Source organism: Gavia stellata, chromosome 18 (genome assembly GCF_030936135.1).
Source record: "Gavia stellata isolate bGavSte3 chromosome 18, bGavSte3.hap2, whole genome shotgun sequence".
NCBI classification, from domain to species: domain Eukaryota; kingdom Metazoa; phylum Chordata; class Aves; order Gaviiformes; family Gaviidae; genus Gavia; species Gavia stellata.
Window position 1 is genome coordinate 5,858,923 of NC_082611.1, and position 20,286 is coordinate 5,879,208.

At 50.7% G+C, this 20,286-nt stretch overlaps 1 protein-coding gene across 1 annotated transcript; it reads left to right on the top strand.

The window, feature by feature from the left end:
* The first annotated feature begins 11,795 nt into the window (after nt 1-11,795).
* On the top strand, nt 11,796-14,272 carry GRIFIN (galectin-related inter-fiber protein). Its single transcript, XM_059826680.1, has 4 exons — nt 11,796-11,807; nt 13,305-13,384; nt 13,479-13,641; nt 14,108-14,272. Exons 1-4 carry the CDS (start codon nt 11,796-11,798, stop codon nt 14,270-14,272), a joined length of 420 nt encoding a protein of 139 aa, XP_059682663.1.
* Nucleotides 14,273-20,286: the final 6,014 nt, after the last annotated feature.

Genomic DNA, 20,286 nt, shown 5'->3' on the forward strand with positions numbered 1-20,286 from the left:
CCCCATTTGAGCTTTTGATCCCACCAGGATTTGGTCCAAGGATGCCGGGGTGAGTGCAGCCGGTGGTGACGGTGGCTGCTGAGCGTGGGGCTGAGCAAGGCAGGGAGGTTACCTGAGGGAATCACATCCGGCAGAGTCCAGTAAAACCTCTTTTTTTATTTATTTTTTAAAATTTATTGTGGAATAACATATAAAGCTTGCTAAATGTTATTCAAATATTTGTGAAGTCAGGGCTGGTGTGTTCACGTCTGACAGCAGCTTCCTTGTGTCCTCCCTCTGAGCTTGGAAAGATCAACCCATCTGAAAGCAAAATACTTCAGTGACATGTTTACTTTTTTCACAGCTTGTTTTCTCGCCTGGATAGAAAAGCCTGAGGCCGTCAGTGGGGTTTAAATCCCGGCAGCCTGCTGCGAGCTGGCAGGTGGAGGTACCCACCGTGGCACGCAGAAGTCCCTCGCCATGTCTCCCAAACTCTCTCTGCAGAAGTTAAGGAATTCATGGCAGTTGGTGCAGGGGGACAGGATGTCGTGGTCTCCATTTCAACATTTCAGATGAGCTGAGTGTTCATTCCAGCCCAAAGTTGTGCCCCTTGGTATCCATCCGTTTGATCTTACCCTGGTTTTGTCTGTTGGCTCAGAAAACTCTCTCCCATCTCAAACCTGACGTTTAGGGATACCATGATCCATCAGCCAAAACTCTTCAGTATATAATGCTAAAATAAATAACACTCAACAAATAAACTGAGCTTCCCCACTCTGTCTGCATAGGCACCATTTCCAGTCCATGAATCACTTCTGGGGCTCTTTTCCTGGATGCTCCCAGTGTGCCACCCTCCTCCTTGGCAACCGGACACCAGAGCTGGGGACACCGCTCTCACCCCACTGCCACAGCAAATACAACCTCCGTTCTCGCCTCACCACATCCAAGGATGGTGGTTGCCCTCACGGCTGCCGCGTTGCAACGGGTACACAATCAGAGTTACTGCAGTACTTTGCAACCACAAGTCTGGGAGACCCTGGGAGTCTGGATTACCTCTGAGGGAACACAGAAAAGTTTTTAGAGATTGTCCTGCTAAAATAAGGTTAAAACCCATGGTTTTGCCATGACTTTCACATTCTTTTCTTCCCAAGACAGAGAGGTTGTCCCATCCGGTAAATACAACTTTCCCTTTTTGTTCCTAGAAGTAGGTCTCTTTATGTGGTTGTACTAAAAGAGGCAGTTTTGGCTTGCACCAAGCTGAGTATCTGGCTTATTTTGTAACAGCCATTTACAAGTGTTATCAGAAGGGTTTTATTTTTTTCACCGAACGGGTAAAACTGGGGAGGCTCAAGAACCAACTTCTGCACAACCCCACTGGAAAGGCGACTGCGTGACTGCGCTTCCCCAGGGCAGCTGCTTCTCCCAGCTTGTCGCCAGCCCCATCAGGTGAGCTGTGATGGTTTTGTATCATCATCAGCGTTTATCAATCTATCTAAGCAGCAGAACCCACTCCAGCTCCATTTGTACCATGGCCAGACGCCAAGTCAAACCACACAACCAAGGCTGTTGCATTGACAAGATAATCTTTATCAGCCCAAATCCTAGCCCTGTAGAAATGAAGAAGTTAGCAGAGATCTATTTTCATCGTTTTCTGAGATTGGCATCAATTATACCCCTCCTTTAATTAACTACATGTTGCTTTGTGTTAAAATCCATCTCAGTATTTCAGCTGTGATGGAAGCCAAGCTGGCAGCCTTCGAATTACCCGAGGGGCCTCGTTGCCCCTTCCAAAACACTGGCTTCTTTCTAGACCTCCTCCCAGCCTGGACATAGGAGGAAGTTTTGGGTCTGGGAGACCAAAATGCCCACACTGCTCTTCACAGCACAGTGCTAAGGTGATGGGCATCAATGAGCACTGGTGGGACCTCCTCCAGGCGTGGTCCCTGGGGAGCAGGACCTGGAAGTGCACATCGGTGTTGTGGTGTAGAGAGGGTCTCACTGGGATTTTTCCAACTCTTTTTCTTTGCGAGTGGGGTGAGGTTTTGAACTCAGCCCTTCCCAAGTGCCACTCTCGAGCTTTAATACAACAGGGTGCCTCCGTTTCCATGACCCTATTTCCACCCTCAGCATTATACTCCACTCCAGCTCCATGAGCTGTTCCAGATGTTTTGGAAACCTCTTTGCAGTTTGGTAAAAACTCCAGAAAAAAAGATGATTTCTCCCAGCAGCCAGATCTAAAGGAGGAGGAGGAGAAGCAGAGGATGTGAGGAGCAGAGGCATGGTTGGATAACCTCTCCCCAGGCTACAATCCACATCAAGCACAAAACAGAATTGATGAAGTGCTGGGGCAGGTCCGAGCTACCCCGGATTGCTCTTGGAGATGGAGGCTGACACCCTGCAGCCCCTCTGTCTTCCCATCGGTGGGAGTTTTGCCCCTGACTGTGGCAGACAAGCATCTCCCTCTGTGCCCACTCCCCAGCCCTGAGGGCTTGGAAACCTGCCATCGGCCATGGCAGGAGCGGGGAAGATGGGTACAGCACATTCTGTAGTCGCAGCTCTGTCCTCCAGTCCCGAGCGTGCCTTGGCTTCTGCTGAGCTGCTGCCGAGATGCAGATGGGGCTTCGACCTTGCTTCCCAGAGCTGCTCTGAGAGCAGAAAAATTGCAGTCAAGGTGTGGATGGGTCTGCGTTGAGCCTTTCCTGGATTAAGCCCTTTGCAGGACATGTGACATCCCCCCACACTGTGCTCTTGCTGCAAGTTTATATCCCTTCCTTTTGCTGAAATCTTGCACTAACAAATGCTTCATTTATAAAGCATCCCTTCACCTCTCTGCTGAAATTCTCACACTCGGTTCTGTCCATAACTATATAGAATCGAATTATATATAAATCCAGCACCAGAAATAGAGGACTGAATCAGCAGCCTGGATTCAGCCTCCACCCAAGTCAGGAGACACTGGAAGCTGGACCTGCTTCCAGACTTTGTGGTTGGAGCCCATCTGCAACTACAAAAGCCAAAATGAAAATAAAGAAGAAACCAAATAACATGGCATCTCCTCGCCTTGACCACAGGCTCCCTGGGGCAGTGACTGTCTTTTTTGTTTGTCTCAAGAAGAACAACTTTACTGTCTGCAAATGAGGAGCTGGAGCGGGGTCAGGGAGTCTTGCTGCGGGAAGGGGCAGAGAGGAGCAGAGCTCCCGAGGGGGAACTGGGCAGCAGGACGGGCAGCAACAAAACACAGCTATAGGGAAGGCTACACTTCCCCTTCTTCATTCCTCAGCACCACCATGTGCCCCAAAATCTCCCCTCCTTGGCTTCCCCCGGTGCAACCCCAGCCTGTGGGGTGCAACCACAAGGCAGCTATTGCTGGTAGCCAGCCCTGTACTGCAGCTGGGGAAGAGGAGGGAGAGGAGCCAGGCAAAGGAGATGTTAGGAATTTGGGTAAAGGCACCTCCCAGCCCCTGAGCAGGTCAGGGACTGAGGGGTATGGTAGGGCGCTTGGTCCTTTCCAGATGAAACAGGCTCACCCTTGCCCTGGGACACAAGGAGTTGCAATTTAGTAACTTGAACTTGCGTCTCTCGGTTTGAGCTATCCTGGTCACATAAAGAAACAAATGCATTTGGTTCCCTAATTGGGAGGAGGTTTTTTGTCATCGTCGTCATTTTTCTAGTTTCAGTCTTTGTCAGAAGCCCTTCCTCTTCCTCTCTGCTCTCCGAAATAGCAGAAAGCTGCATCCTCCTCACCAGCTGCCTCTCGCAGGTTGCTGCAACACCCAGTGCTTCTCCCCAGCCACCAGCCCTGCGTAGCAAAGGTCGGAGCCCATGTGGAGAGGACCAAGTCTCCAAGCTCAGGGGTTTGTTGACGTGGTGGCCCAAGGCAGATATGTATGGCGTCTTGCTGGTACTTGCCCCCTTTTGATATGTGTCAGGACCTGCCAGGCTGAAATTGTCCTTCCCACTGCTCACCTCCCACGTGTCGTCCCCCCTTCTCCCAGAGGCTGGGATGGGGAGTAGACCCTACATCCCCTCTGCAAACATCATGGTCGCTTTATGCCACTGATGTGGCAGGGCAGATGCCAGCCTGGGTGGCTTCAGTGCAACAGGATCAAGAGAAGAAACCAGAGGTGGTGCAAGGAGTGGGTCAAATGCTCAGAGATGGAGGAAGGACATGCTCTGGACCCCAGAGCTGCAAGCCTCTCAGTTCCTAAACCCTTGACCAAACCCAGAGTTCCTCCCCCACAAATACCTCTAAAACCCCTCTAAGTTCCCTGGAGATCTCCTTGGGGTGGAGTTCATGCTTCCATCAGCAGATCCAAGAGCCCGGCATGATGCCCATCCTATTGTGTCCCGGCACTACCCACCACCGATCCACCTGGAGGCAAAACTGCTCATCCTGGTCCTGCGCAGAGCTTCCCGGGCTGGCTGCCTGCTGGGAAGGGGCTGTGCTGTCTCTGGGTTTGGTGTGTCTTCCTCCTGGGTAAATATTATTTGCACTTTTGTGTGCTTAGGAAAGGTCACCCAGGGCTGGGCTGAGCAGCTGGCTGGAAGAGGCTGGAAGGTTTGTGACACTCATGGTCACATCGTTTTCTCCTCTTTTGAGCTTTTTCTGCCTCCTTTGGTGCTAGTGACCATCTGACCCCAACCTGGACCTTCTCTAGTACTCAGCCTGTAGGACAGCTATTTTCAGGGTTTATGCAGATTTCAAACATGGGCATGAGAAGGTTCGTATGATCGCAGCATCTGACTATGACTTCTTATGTTAATAACCCTGAATAAAAACCAGTGGAAAAGGAGGGCTACACGAATCCTGATGTCCCCAGACCCTAACCAACCTTGTGAAACCTGCTGAGAGCCATCAGAACTCCAGCGCGTGCATCCAGACCTGCATCTGGCCGCTCCCTGAACCCCAGAGCATCCCTCAAACCTCACAGGTTGTCTCCCTCCTTCCCCCCAGCTCCAGGCTTCCCTCTCCTCCGTGTCTTCTCCAAACCCACCCGCAGGCAAGCGACTGCAGCTCCAACCCACGCGCTGGTCCCCGGGGGAGGAATCCAGGCTTTGATACGCGGAGCGTGGCCCGCCTGTGCCATGCTCAGGCCTGTTGCCATGTGGTCTCCCTGGCCAAGGAGCTGGCATGAAGCTTGCAGGGGAGAGCAGCAGGAAGAGATGGTCGTGCTGTTACTTGCACGCATAGTCGAGCGCAGGATCAGAGCACGCCGCCAAGCTGCAGCCCCTCTAGTGATGTGCCTCCTCCTCCCCTTGTGTTTTGGGGCAGTAAATCTTTCAACACAGAATCAGAGCTGCTGAGACTGAGGAAACCTGGCCCTTCGGAGACTAACCTCACCTGGAAGCCTCTGGGAAACACTTCTGAATTGGCAAGAGTTAGCGGTGAGCCGATGGGGGATGGAGGGGGCTTCGGCAATGCTGACGCTGTTCCCCAGGAACCAGGAATTCAACATAAAACTGAGCAGGGAGAGTTCACACATATCCCCCCTCCTCTTAAGGATCTGTGATTGCTTTAGCTCTGAGCCAGAGACCACCATGGAAGGACAAGCAGTACACCCACACGCTGACTCCAAGGAGCACGGCGAGACCCAGCGCCAGCTCTCCTCCTTCCCCATTAATCACTGGGAAGAGGGAGACAGATGTCTCCCTGGGGAGTTTGGAAGGTATCACCAAAGAGCAGGATAAATCAGGTCCCTGCATATACAACAGGGCAATTATCTACAGATGATCAAATATTGGCTCTAGGAGCCCCGGGCGATAAACAACAGCCTGTGCCAGGTCAAATGTTTACCTTCCACCTGCACCTCGCAGCACTGAGCAGGGACAGTAGGTGAGGACCAGCAGCAGCCATGCTTCAAACCTGGCACCTCTTTCCAGCTGGAGCCACTGGCAAGGGCAACGGAACCTGCTTTGACGTAGTTTTACCGCCTTCTCCCCAGGGAACCGAGCAAGAAATGATGAAGTCATGGTTCATAAAGCCTGGCTGGATAACGACACAGCAGGTATGAATACCAATCGGCTGGGATGTGCTGGCTCCAACAATGTTTGTGTTGCAGCACGTGTAGCTGCCCTGAGCCAAGGAAATAGGGGTAGATACAACCTGAACTCAACCGCTCTCTCTGCCTCATGCCTTTCACCTCTGGAGGACCCTGGCTCAGTTTCCAGCTAGAGCCTGGCTGTCCCCGTGACACGAGTAGCAGCAAGGTGGCAGCAAGAAACGCCTGGTGGGGATGCCCATATAAGAGCAAACTCGAGCTCCAGATCATAAACAAAACCCTCCTCTTTCATTTACTCATCTGACCCAGTGGTGCTGGAGCTGATAATGCTGGTTTCCTTTTAAGCAGAGGCTAGTCATAAATAAAATAAACCAGGCGTGCTTTGTGTTTCCACTGCCTTGCCTTTCATCCCCGCTCCTCAAAGCCGTGCGGAAGGGAAGTCCTGAGCAGCGAGCGGGAGCTGTGCCGGGGACAGCAGTGGCTCCAGGCTTGACCTCAGTTGCACTTGTGCTGGTTCATGGCGCCGGTGGGGTTGGGATCACCTTCCCCTTTCGCCGGCATGGGGAAAGAGTGTGGTGAGAGGCAGAGATTTTACTTGCAGTCGTTCATATTCACGGCACCGCCTGGGACCGAATCAGGCTCCTTTTCTCACTTACCAGCCAACAAGCACAGAACAGAATTTCATACTGGCAGATGCCCAGATGGCTGCTGGGGTAGAGGACGTGCCCCCCCCTTCCCCAGCACCAGTGCCTAACTGGGAGGATGATGGGACATGCTAACAAGCAGCCAAAGAATGGAAAATCTGACAAACTCAACAGCCCCAGAAGCCGCCAGCACCGAGGCCGTTCCCAGTGGCTCGTTAGTGGAGCTGACACTCCAACGAGGCACATGAAGCTTGGTCAACACCATGCCGGAGCCAGGCAGCATGTGCCGGGGAGTGTTAGCTTCTCCCTGTTTCTCTTGCCACCTTGCAGGGTGTAATGTTTTTCTTTCCCTGCTCTCCGGCGAGCTGCCTCGGGATGTTTAGGCTGGGCAGCTGCAAGGGGCTCCTTCTGCAACGCATGTTGAGGGAGGCTGAAGTCTCCTTAAAGCAGGTATGAGAGGTGCAGGCTGCAGAGCTGACCCCCATCTAGGAGCAGCAGCGGGTGTTGCATCAGGCTCTTCTCGAGTTAGAGTTAGTTAGTGTGAATTTTCTTATGATTATCATTTGTCTCAGGGATTTGCCTGGAGTCTCCAGCCCTCTTCTGGCCGGTCCCATAACATGCAGCAGGGTGAGATTGCAGAAATATAGAGATACCATTGACTGTTGCACTGAGATTTAACTGGAAAGAGAAGCTTTGAGTTAAATAAATAGTTTAAATAGTTTATATTTATAAATCATAAATAGTTTTTTTCTCTCCAGCACCAAACCTGGAGGAGCATTCGCTCCATCCAGCCCTGGCACGGCACTGAGATGGCCAGTCTCTGGATGTTGCTTGTAGACAGCAGTGTCAGAGAGAGATCCCAAGCAGAGCAGCAGGAGCAGGGAGCTAACGCAGAGCCGTAGGTCTGGGGGAAAGGGAATCGGGGTGAGTTGGCAAAGCGATGTGCCAAAAACCCTTCCGGGTAACATATTCCCAAGGCAGCACGGATGGAGCGGAGGGCGGACTCCTGGTTGCACGGGGGAGTTTTAGGAATTCCCTGGAGGAACTGAAATGGCTGCGGAGGAGGTCTAAATACTGCCAAGCAGCAGATAAGCAAGTCTGGAGAAGCCTTGCACAGAGGCATGTGCTGGGGAAATCGGAGCCCCTGATTTTGTCTGCTGGGGGAAGGTGCCAGGAGACCCGTCTGGACATGGGGTAACCAAGACTCACCCTCCAAGAGGGAGCTGAGCCTGCCCGGAGCACACAGCCGGTGGGCAATGCCCAGGAGGCTCTGCTTTCGCCCAGGCTATTGTTTCACGGTATGTTTTTTTTCTGCAAAGCTATTGTCCTAAAACAAAGAGCATGGGGTTCTAGGAAAGCCAGTGAGTCACTCTATCTCCAGAGGTGGAGGAAAAGACCTGAGTCCTTGGGCTGGAGGAGGGATTCGTGGTGCTCTCCCCAGACAAGTAATGGCTGGTGGCTGGATGGGGATGTTCTAAGCAAGAAAAAGCAAGGGACTTTGCAATGAAACTGTTTGCAGCCTCACTGCTGTGCCCAGCCTGGCTGGTGGTTAGAGCCCCCCACTAAAAATACATAATTTCTTAGCTTAATCTTGAATTATTTCATAAGGCTGCAGGTCTGGAAGCCCCTGGACTAGTCCCAAGTTAGCCAAGGGTGATTCCAAAAGGAGCCCGGCTCTGGCTGCATCCCTGTGGCCACAGCCACCCCGCTCCAGCCTTTAGGTACTAAAGCAGCTTTGCCCATGCGAGTCCACTGGCCACACGTGGCTGTGGGCCAGGAGCACTGGGCTGGCTTGTTTTCATTGGTATATTTAAGGAATGTGGGTTGATTTGTGATCACAGGCCTCCAGTAGGTATATATTGCTGAGGTTCAGTGGCTGCTATATATATGTGTGTGAGTACATACATAGGTGAATATTAATAGGAGACAGGGCTGTGCAATAATGTCTGAGGACTTATATAGCGCTGTAATGCAGGTGTGGGCACAGCGAGGTCTTTGTGCTGATGTTTCTGGCTGACAGGACCGGGTAGATATGGGACAACACATACCAGCATGTGGAGAGTACACCTGGGGCAATATCCAAAGGCACCATTCACATCAGGGCTCGACTGAGTTAATCATGGGACGGACACCTCTTTCCTACAAGACCTGACAGTAAAACCTGAGCAGGTGTCAGACACCGGAGCATCACGCTGTGGGCGAACTGCAGAGCCGGGCAGTGCAACAAGGAGAAAATCGATGTACGGTGTGTAGAGGCCAGCACTGTGTTCAGGTCCTGAAAGTCCAGGCTGTGCGTTTGGAGACCTCTAGAGACTAATGGAAATAATCACACCTCCAGAAGTACACCCCGTGTAGCCTTGCATGAAAACTCCCATGGGAAGTGCGGTGCTGAGCCCTTTGCTGCATGCTTCTGCCACTTTGTGAGCAGCAGGAAAAAGACTTTGGGATGAATGACCAAGAGCAGGACACGGATAATAGCAGCTTAGGGAAAGGTGCAAACTCTGATGGTTGTATGACCAAATGGCTGGCAAATGCATAAGCACGTCTGCTAATGCATCCCCTGCAGTTAACCAAGCCATCAGTTTATCATCTCCTCTCCTATGCTAGATTGCCTTCACCTCAGACCGTATCTGCCTTTTCTGTATCCCAGTGACACATAATGAGTGAGTTTGATTTTTTCCATCCACCACCAAAGAAAGGGAAAAGTTATGGCATTAAGAGCTAGCCACCCAGTGCTGCCTCCAACATCTGAGATTTTAAACATATTTCCAGTCCCTTCCTCCTTGCTAAACAGACAGATGCTATGATGGCTTCTGAGCAGTGGCACAACAGGCAGAAGGCAAATAAAGGTGCACCTGTAAAACCAGTTGGTATTTGGGCACCATTTACTGGTAAAACACGTGTTCGCATTTTTCCCCAGCAACCTTTCCTGCTCTCACTGAAATGTCAACAGGAAGCAAAGCCTTGAATTTTGGGAAGCGCTGATCTTCTCAGAAGTTGCTTTCCCCAAAACTGGAGCAGTCTAAATTCCCCCTCCTTCCTCGAGAGCTTTCCCGTCTCTCCAAACTTGCCTTCACTGACTTTTTTTGCTTTCCCACGGGGCAGCCCTGAGGCTCCCAGTGCTGTTTGGCCTGATGCAGCTTCTTGCAGAAGGGGAGCAAATTCAATGCCTGGTGCCGGTGCTGGCACCAGCAGAGGCTGTGGTGGGAGCTGGAATGAGACTCAGTGGGGGGGGACATCACCCTGCCGGGACAGGCTGTGTGCACAGATTCATGGCAGGCGCTGGGTTTTACTAGACAAAATAAAAGGCTACCGCAGCTTCTCTAGAGGTCATGACTCACGCTGGTTTCTGCGCTGTGTGGGTGAGATACAGCCCCTGGGCACAGAAAGGAGACGGTATTTGTCCCGCCATGGCTTGCTGGGCAAGGTCCCCTGCTATCCTACTGCACCCCGACCTGCCCTGTGGTGCCCAAGCCTTCCCCAGTCCACTGATTTCATTAGCATAATTATGATAAACTTGGCACAATTATTTAGCTTGCAGACCACTCCTTTCCTACGTGTGGGACTGCAGTGCTGTCTGCTTTTGCCCATCGCCATGGTGGGTGTATCCCAAAAGCAGCCCCTTCTCCCTGCAATCCCTTCCCTGGCTGGCAGGAGAAACAAGCAGGGAGGGATGATTTGGGGGGTGAAAACAAAACTTTGGATTCAAGCCATAAGTAAGGGAGACACATGGCTGGGCAGATTGGAGAGGCCAATATCCAGCACCCTACAGCAGCCCAAGAAGGGATGGGTGGCATGTCTCTGGCCCTGCCACCACCACCTCAGCACCTCTGCTGCTGGCTCGTGGTTCCCTTGCACATCCCGATGCTGCCATCTGTAGCATCTCCGCTCCGGTGCTCCCCGGCACGATGCCTGGAGAGCCGGGAGCTGAGCAAGGACACCACGGCAGAGCTCAGCTTCACATGGTTTAGTTTTGTAGGAGTCCAAACGGGCAAATCCCAGCCTGGGACTTGGCTTTTCAGCCCCAAGAGAGGCTGTTGGCTTCTATGTCTGCTGGATTGCATTTTTAATCATCTGCCAAGGGCACCAGAGCCTGGGATAGTAGCTCTCATTCTGATTATCTGCTGGAATTAAAATAAACACATTAAATAACATCAGCACTGCGGCCCATAGAGTGAGGAGATTTTAACCACGAAAGCCATGGATTCCTGTAGGACCAGCCGGGGAGCATCACAGTCTCCAGTGCATGCAGGGATGGGGCCAGCATCCATTTTTAATGCGTTTACCCTGTGAAGTGGCGGGGGGATGCAGAGCCACCCCTCCTCTCCCCAGCTCGGTTTCACCCAGCCATACATCAGCACATGCTGACTGTCACTGTGAAAACCCCCACACTGAAATGTGTTTCATCACTACCCATTTCTTGGTGCCTTTCCATGACAGGAAATATCAGACAAAGGCTTCCTCGCCCTGCTCCCAAATCCCTGTATTGTCCCCAGCAGGGAGGGGAAACGCGGAGCGGGGTCGTGCTGAGCTCAGCACAGCAGCATCCCGAGCCTCGCCGGCTTCAGGGCACTGTGAGGTTAAAAAGCAGCAGTGACAGAGCTGGCATCAGCTCGTTTCAGGCTGGGCTCTGACCCACAAAGAGTGATCAAAAAGGAAAACAGGGAGAAAAAGAAATCTCTGTTGGTCAGGGTGAAGCTGAGCCCCTGTAGGAGTCACCATTTCTCTTCTGCCACCTCCCTTCTCTCTGGACCTTGCAGTGGATGGGACTCCCGGTATCTCCCCCAGCTTTGGAAGTCCCCATCCTTCCTTCATGCATTAAACGTATCTGCCCCCCCGGATTACAGCCTGAATGCCTGTCCACCCCATTGCTGCCGCACACCGGCTCCATCACGTCACAGCTCAGGACTGCCTGGCCGTCACTGCCTTTGTGCGGGCAGCAGCGGGGCTGGATTAGCCCTGCACGCATGAGCGGGCTGACCCCGCTGGAGGGGCAGCAGGATTTGCTGCTCCCCATCTCCCAGCCATGCCCGACAGCCCGCTCTGAAAAGGAGACCTCAGCCCGCTGTCGCTGCTAATCCCCACACACGTGGGCTCCCGGCCGGCGGCCCCTATATAGACCCCGCTGGCTGTGCACCCGGCCGAGTCTGCAGCGCAGGGGCAGGCGAGCGGGATGGCATTGCGGGTAAGCACTGGGGATAGGATCCGGCATAGCCTGGTCTGTCTGAGGGGTGACGGCGCGGGGTCAGGCGGAGGATAAAGGAAAACAGCACTGATAAGGGCAAGAAAGGCAGAGCAGAGCCAGAAATCCTGAAAGACGTGGGGATGTTACTTGTGGTGCTGCTCCTCTATTTCAGTCCAGTCCAGGCTATTGCAAAGGTGTGAACTTCATGGCTTTCGATAAAGAGCAATGGGACAGATTTTTCATCTTCGTTATACCAGGGCTGGTGGGGGTAATGCTGCCCTGTGGCAGCCCTTCTGGCTTGAAGGGTTTTAGCTGAGACCAAATACAACCGATGCTTTGCCATCTGTCTCCAGTGGGACAGCCGGCAGCAAAAAGGGAACTGCTGTTTCCTGTGCATGTAGCACTTCTTTTGCTGGGGGTGTTGTAATGATGACAAGCTAAGGGTCAAGGCAAGGCTAACCCGGGTGCTGCCATCACAATTCATTGTTTGAAACCATATCGTCAGCTCCACCAACCCTCCGTGTTTCACAGGGGTGAACACTGTTGTGGTCAGAGCCTTTGAATGACCACGCGCAGGTTCCTAAAGCCACTCTCCAAAAGTAGCCGAGCACGAGGGCATGATGTTGGCCATCATCATGTCTCAGCTCCTGCCCCAAAATGTGCGTATCCCAAAAATGCATTGGAAATGGGAAATCATGGCAGAGAAAAAAATGGAGGAGTTATAGGGAGTTGAGCTGTAGGGAGGGAGAGGCGGGCATGCAGCTGGGAGTGGAGATGCCAAGGCTGGAGAGTTTTTTCCCAGAGTGAGCAATAAGTTTGGGAGAGGAGGATGCTCAGAAATGCAAGAATATTAGAGTGCTAAAAAAAGTGGGGTGAAATGGCAAGCAGTTCTTATTAAAATGAGTTATTTAATAAAACTATGAATAATTCAAAAAGGAACCTTTTCCAGCTCGTTTTATGCAAGTTTAACCTTGGAGTTGGGGGGAGCGGGTGGAATGGGGGATCAGGCAGGAGCTCATGGGAAGAGTCACCCATGTAACACTGGATGAGGACGGGCTGGAGGCCACGTTAACACCCATTCCTTGATCAGTTCTTGTCTTTCACACCCTGCTTCAAAGCATCACAAAGTTTTCTGCTCTGGATGTTGTATTGCTCAGGCAGGCAGAGAAGCAGAGCGTCTTTGTGTCCTGCCAACAATGAAGACATTCAGGTTCTTTAATTTTTGCTCCCTGATCCCACCCAGCTCTTTACAAAAGACCTTGGGGGCAGCAAATCCCACCTCATCAACTGGATGTTGTAGCCACTTAATTTCTTATCAATTTAGAGCCCCTGAGATTATTTAGGAGTGAGAAAAAGGCAGAGAGTGTGCCTGCATGGGAAGGGGGGAGAAAGAAGATGATGATGAGAGGGTGAGAAAGATGGAGAAGTGTAAGGGATGAGCGGGGCTGTGAACCTGTCCCACCTTGCCATGCTTCACCATCGCCTCCTCGCCAGCAGTTCGAGGCCCTGTACCCAGAGGGGATGTGTCCCGGCTGGAGCGTCGTGGTCAAGGGCGAGACCAGTTCCAGCAGGAGCATGTAAGGACGTGCTCCTCTCGCAGCTCTCCTGGCTCGCGACAGCCAGCAGCATCGCTCCACAGCTCTCAGTCACTTCTTTCTCTTGCCATCTTAGGTTTGAAATTAATTTGCTCTGTGACGCCGGAGACCAAATCGCTCTCCATTTTAACCCCCGCTTCTCCAGCTCCAGAATCGTCTGCAACTCCTTCCTTGCCAACCACTGGGGGAAGGAAGAGGTTAATAACACCTTCCCCTTCAAAGCAAAGGAGCCCTTCCAGGTAATCCTGTGTCACCCCACGGGTCTCCTCGGGTGGGACAGGCATGACCGAGTCAATATTGGGGTCTTCTCCTCATGGATCGAGCCCTGCCTTTCCTGCCAGCACCATACCCAGTAACATCCCCCCTCTGTCTCTGTCTCCTGTGAGTATTTCTGTTGTCCCCTGATTTGCTGCTGATTTACACCCAAGTCTGGCACAGGCACACAGAGCTCCAGCAATAATCCCTGGGTGCTGCATTTGTTTTCACTTTAGGCTTTGCACTACCACCAGTTTCTGCTATCATGAAGAACTCAATTATTCCCTCCTTTTGCCCAAAATGGGGGTGAGCAGTGTGCGTGTCAGCTCTGGCAGGATTTGAAATGGGTTGTATTTGCATGTGCCCAGATCCGGGCACTCACTGACATGGCAGCATGGTCCAGTGAGGGTATGTGGCCGCATGGTGAATCTAAGACAGTCTCTCTTTCAGGTTGAAATCTACTCTGACCAAGACTATTTCCACATTTTCATCAATGAAAACAAAATCTTGCAGTACAAGCATCGGCAGAAGCAGCTTTCATCCGTCACCAAACTGCAGATTCTCAATGATATTGCCATTTCTTCAGTGGAAATCACCAAACGAGGCCTTTACTAGAGACCAGAGTAGGGACAGTCTCACAGACCATTCCCCCTTAAACTCCTGATCCAGCTGGAGACCATCTCCTCCCCTTCTCCACTCAACACATGCCATCACCAGCCAGGGAGATAGCTATGCATGCGTCCTCATAGTGGAAGCGATGGTCAGTCGCATCGCACACCGCTGAGGCAGCACCCAGCCACGTCGCTAACTTTAGACCAGTTCATCTGCCCCTATGCCTTAGGTTGGACAATGAGCTTTGTAGGTCTTATCATCTTTGCTGTTGGACAGCCTGACAGATCACTACAGCACGTAGAAGTCTGCCTTGAGTAGTCTGGACACCTGAACGTTACCCTAGAAATTGTGTTTGCCCAAGTACAGGGTGTGAATTAGCACTAGTCCTCAGCTGGATGTAATGGGTATGGATGTTAGGGATGGAAAGGCACATTTCTTTCCAGGAGCTGGGTAAAAATGCTACCATATTTGCCAATAAAATCAAATAAGCAAATCCTTGCTGAAATGTCCCTCACTGGGCAGATCACTCAAGTTATTCATTCCCTGCAAATCTCCAGACACCTGGCATGAATAAGGGCTGGTGACTGGGCAGGAGGACACAGGCTGAAGGTTGCTCGTTTTCAGCGCTGGGAAAATACTGCCATTTTGCTTTGAGGGCCAACATGAAATGAAGGTCCTATCTAGGTAGATCAGGGTGATAAGATTCAACTTGCAAGATATTTCCAGAGATTCCTTTCAGCGATTGAGAGATATTTGCTCAGCCTGAGTCCTGCCAACTCCAGGCTTCTTAGACAGACCCTAGGAGTGATATAGTGGGTCAGAAAAGGTTAAAAGCTTAAAGAGACACATAAAAGCACATGGTCCCTTCATCATGCACCAGAAATGCAGCTGGACTCCAAACAAAAGGATTGAGTAAATCAGGGTCTAGAAATTATGATAAGTTCAGAATGAACAAAGTGCCATTATTCCTGTGGATAGCCTCTGGCTTTTCTCTTTGCTCTGCTTTCTTGTTTTCTTTTCTCCTCCTTTTTAGCTGCCTTTCAAAACAATCCACTTGTCCCTTGCACCCTCTTCTCTTTTCCACCCTCTTCCTTGGAGTGCAACACACCTCCGACTCCTCGACCAGGCCACAGCAGGCTCAAAGATGTTATTTTTACTTCGTTTTAATTACGCGCGTCATAAGAAGCATAATGTCACAGTGTTAAATCTGAACAGGAACTCACTCCAAAAATGCAATTACAGCTGCCCCCGAATCACTCCTTTGTTCCTCAGACATAAGACAGACCGCATTCCTGATGCAAAAGGCAAAGACCATCCCGCCTTGCTAGTCCTTTCCATCAAGGAGCAATTACTTGGTAAGAGGTCAGTCCTTGCCTTTGGGTGGGATCTCAGAAGGCCACAGCTTTGCTCCAGCCCTTTCTCAATGTTTAAATTGGCCATTCCCAACTCTTCCCTCTATTTATAGTCTCAGGCACTTATGAGGAAGGGGTGACCGCATAGCCAACCACAACACAGGATGCCACAAAGTTGACATTTATGAGTCTGCTAAAAAGTTTATAATGTTTTTCCAGACCATAAAGAACACCAACTGGGAACCATCCTGTTCATGTGGCAAAGAGCGCAACAGGAACACAAAATGGTCCCAAAACAGTACCTCCTCCCCTCAAAAAAACCAGAAAATACAGGTTGGAAATGGCCATAGTCTTGGTTGCAAGTCAGGAAGGTTGGAGTTGGTGTGACTTTGTCTGGCCTGGGGTAAATCCATCACCACCGAGGCAAGAGGGTCGGCTCAAATTCTGGTTGTCATGATGTAACTCAGGGGTCCAACAAACTTTACTCTTACAGCCATCCCTTCAGTAAAACAGGCACAAACACAGACAAAGTCAGGTCCGCTGGGATCTCTGTGGCATACATGTGAAAATGCTGAACTGCATTTGAAAGAAATTGTTCTTTTTATTTGTGCTTCTTTCGGGGTTGATAGAGACAGATCATTTTCCATGGAGGAAAAAGTGATGAAATGATTTGTAAGGGTAACGCTTTGTACTTACATGGCCGCAAACTCCATCAATAGCCACTGCTGCAGAAAAACACCACAATTTCTTTGTTCTCCAGAAGCAAACACAAAGGATCACAGACAAACAGGACAAAAATATTTTAAGTTCAAATCAATAAAGAGATGCCACAAAAAATCAGGCAGCGGCAGAGATTATGCCCTGACTCCTGAACAAGTTCCCCCCAGCTTCTGCCGGCGGCTGATCTCACTCCATTGCCATCTGCACCGGGACAGTCCAATCTCTCCTGACACATCCACAGCATTGCTGCTGGCTTCAGGATTTTATCTGCTGTCTCCTCCAGCCAAAACACTCCCGGGGTGAAGGGGTCTTCAGAGCAAGACAGGTCTGGGGAGCTACAGAGCATCTCTGGGAGGAAGACTTCAGGGCTGGCTGTTTATAGCTGTTTTGCACAGTTTTATGGGGAATGAGAGATGCCCTCCAAGCCTGTAACCCTCACCTGCCCCTAAAGGAGAAACTCTGGAGGAAAATGAACCCCCACAATTATGATGGTCACTTAAACTCTCAGGAGCTGAGGAAGGGGGTTGGCACATCAGACTTCCACAGAGGCATTGCGTGCTGGTATTGAGGTCAAACAAACCAGTCCCTCATCCAAATTTTAACCAGCTTTCCTACTCATGACCTAGGGTTTGAAACTGGGGAGGGAATTGATGGAGATGAGCTCCTGCCCAGGGGTGTACTTTGGAGAGCTGGAGGCCTTTTGAAGGGGAAGGAGCAGAGGCAGCTGGGGATGCAGCTCCGGGAGCGACCAGCGTTTCACAGCCCAACCTAAAGGCCAAGCTCAGTATGTTTGCTGGGACCAAGTGCAACACAGGAGCTGGGCTGAAATCCTTCCAGAGAGAGCAATTACTGCGGGACGGGATCAGCAGGATTTGCTTATAAAGCGGCAGCTGCTGCCCTTAAAGCTTACATTAACTGGGGAGGGACACCTGAGAGAGAGATGTCCCTCAGGAGGCAAAGCCAGGAGAGGTAGTGACATCCCATGTGGGCTCTCCCTTTCCCACTGGTTCTCCTCATTTGGGTTGGACCTGCAAAATTCAGTGAAATTCTCTGGCCTGTCTGCAGATGAAAGGGGAAAATCAGGCTCGTGGTCCTTCATGCTTGAACTGTGCCAGGACTCCCAGGGCCAAGGTCCCCTCTGGCAGAGTCATAGTGCTGCAGATCGCCTGCGGAGCATCTGCCAATGCATGATCAGAGAGAGCTCCTTGGTGTCGCTGACAATCATCACATACCCCAGCAGCAAGCACCGGTAATTTCCTCACAGGCTGGTGAGCAAATGGCTCCCACGTCAGCGACAGTCACGTCTCATCAGCAGAGCAGCAGCCTGGAGACATTGGACTGAGTGACACTGTCTCTGCCAGCCTTAGCAAGGGACACTTGAATATCAGACACCAGGTCCTGCCTTGAGATAGGAAAGGCAGCGTGAAAAAGGGCAAGGACTTGTTGCCAATGCAGTGGGAAAGACTTCTAGGAAAGCACAAAAAAAAGGAGAAAGTCATGCAGCTTGCATCTGCCTCATACTCACTTTCTGACTTGATGCCTTCTGGTTTTTTTACATGACCATCCCTCTACAAAAATAAAAAACTCACACCAAAAAAAACCCCAAAAAAACTTTGATGCTGAAGGTACTTACTCATAGCTAGAGGGCAGCTCTGGTGAAGAAAGGCTGGAGGAAGGCAGTTGTTAACCATTTAACTAACAAATCCCTTTCTCCTCCCATTTCAATGCCCCCGTGAGCATCTCCTGATGGACAACAGCTGTGCTGCTGCAGAGCTACTCACCTCTCCACTGATCCTAAGCAGCTGTGTTGTGGGGCAGCTCAGTGATCCTGGACCCATGTCTCTGGCATCTCTAATTTTCCGTGTCCTCCAAGGCCTCAGTTTTCCCAACACATTGCCACAGAAATAGCTGCTAGAAGCGCAGATCTTATCAGCAATGACTTTCTTCCTTACATCTCTGAGCCTCTAAGAGGCTGTTTATTCAATAACATAGACTGCCAAACTCCTTAAATGCTCAGGAGTCACAGGTGTTTGCTGGCAGGACTGAGGAACATAAAGGGCTAATGTTCAGCCTTTTTCTGAAGAGTATGAGAAAGAAAAAAACAAGAGGAAAGAAGGAGTAACTCTCAGTTCTGGCTGGGAAGAGGCATTTCTGAGGCACCAGGCAGCCCCAGATTGCAGCTAGAAAGAAGTCTCTGCTGGAAAGCAAAGGGCTGTTTCTTTTATTGCATTTAAAGAGAGCTTTATAAAGCCATTTTAACTCACAGCATCTCCATCCAGACCCAGCTCAGACAGGAAAGTACACCTCCCAGCCTTGATCTTGCATGCGTGGTGGCAGGTACCAGCTGCAGACATTAAATGCAGGCTGGAGAGGGATTATCTTCTGAAAGAATGGATCTGCTCTAGAGGTTGAAGAATTGGAAGCCGATGGTATCACTTTGTTTGGCAGTTGTGTTATTGTGTGTCACTGCTGCCTAAGGAAAGAGTGACAGAAATTAGCCTAATGCCCAAATTTGCTGGCCCTCCAGTTCCGCAGTCTGTTCAAGACCCTCTTGCCAAAGCTAGATGCAATCTATCATATTATTCCTTCAAGCTATATGAACATAGCTAGCCAAATCTCTGACTTCATCAGAGCACAAGGCAACAGCCTATGGAGATCGGGATGCTTTCTCCACACCATCACACCATTGTAAGGCTGTCTGGGTCTTATAAAGCACTTTAAAACCATAGGGATCCAAGTAAACCATAAAGAGAAGGAAGTATCATAACACCCTTGTGCAGGTGCGGAAACCAAGGAATGTGGAGGAAAGAAGCAGAGCAGGAAAGGCAGGAGGGAACCGGGTGCTTTTGCCTCCAGCCTGGTGCTCTCACCTGCAGCTCCTGGCCTGGCCACGTAGCCTGTGGGTAGGTTTGGCTGGGACTTTCTGTGATCGATCAGATGTTGCCCTAAGCCTTAATGAGCTAACAGGTAAAACCCTCTACAGCCTGCAGCACAGCCCAAGCCACACGGATGAGCCAGCCCCTTGTCTTAAATGAGGGACCAGGGCTGCTGAGCAGCTCATTAGCCCAAGGTGTTTTCCATCCATCTGTACACAGATACCACTGCTGTGGTCTCAGCTACTAATCAGCATCTTTCTAGCCTGTTTCATGCTCCAGCCCAAACAACAACCAAAGAGCCACCAACATCCCTTCATTTTCTTTCCCTTCCTTGATACACCACCTGTCCAAAGAAAGGCTTAGCAATTGCTGTGTGATTTATTGCACAAAGCCTTGCTGGTTTCAAAAATTGGGAGTAAAGCTGAGATGCAGCTATTTCACCTTCTAACCTTCGCCTTTGTGCTAAACTCCAGCTATTGTCAGCTTTCATTTCTTGAAGTTGCTCTGTGCTGTGAACACACACTGGAAGCAGAAAGACAGACATGGTCAGCCGTGATGAGAGGGCACTGATTGTATTTCCAGTAAATTGCCCAAGTCTTTCCAGATGAGTCACTGCACAGAGAGAGGTGAGGCATTATCGCTAGAAAAAGTTTGCAACTGATCCTGACAGAGTTTAACAACCTCTCAAAGCCTCTGCCTGCCTGATTTTCTATGACTCTAGTTGTGGAGATTCCTTCTAAAATGCTGCCCAAAATAAATAACATCTCACAGATTATTTTTCCTATCCTGTCAAAACACTAGAGCAGGCTGCTGGAGAGCATTCAGACTCAGGATCACATCTCTCCCTGTCTCCCAGCTGATCCCCTCTTGAATCCACAGAGCAGAAATCCTAGGGATTTCCTGATTAGAAGTACGAAATATAGGAAAGCTTGTTTTCAAACACATAACACTTGATCACCAAGCCCTTGTTGCACATGTGCTCAAGTTCTAATTCTTATTGCAACCTGAATCCAGGCATATCTGCTTCGTGACAGCCACCCACAAAGCATCACCTCGGCTGAGAGTAAAT

What these genes read in the sequence shown, in the direction of transcription:
- GRIFIN (XM_059826680.1), top strand. An exon ending in ACCAGTTCCAGCAGGAGCAT is followed by an intron (nt 13,385 to 13,478) that starts GTAAGGACGTGC and finishes TTGCCATCTTAG; the next exon opens with GTTTGAAATTAATTTGCTCT. An exon ending in AAGCAAAGGAGCCCTTCCAG is followed by an intron (nt 13,642 to 14,107) that starts GTAATCCTGTGT and finishes TCTCTCTTTCAG; the next exon opens with GTTGAAATCTACTCTGACCA.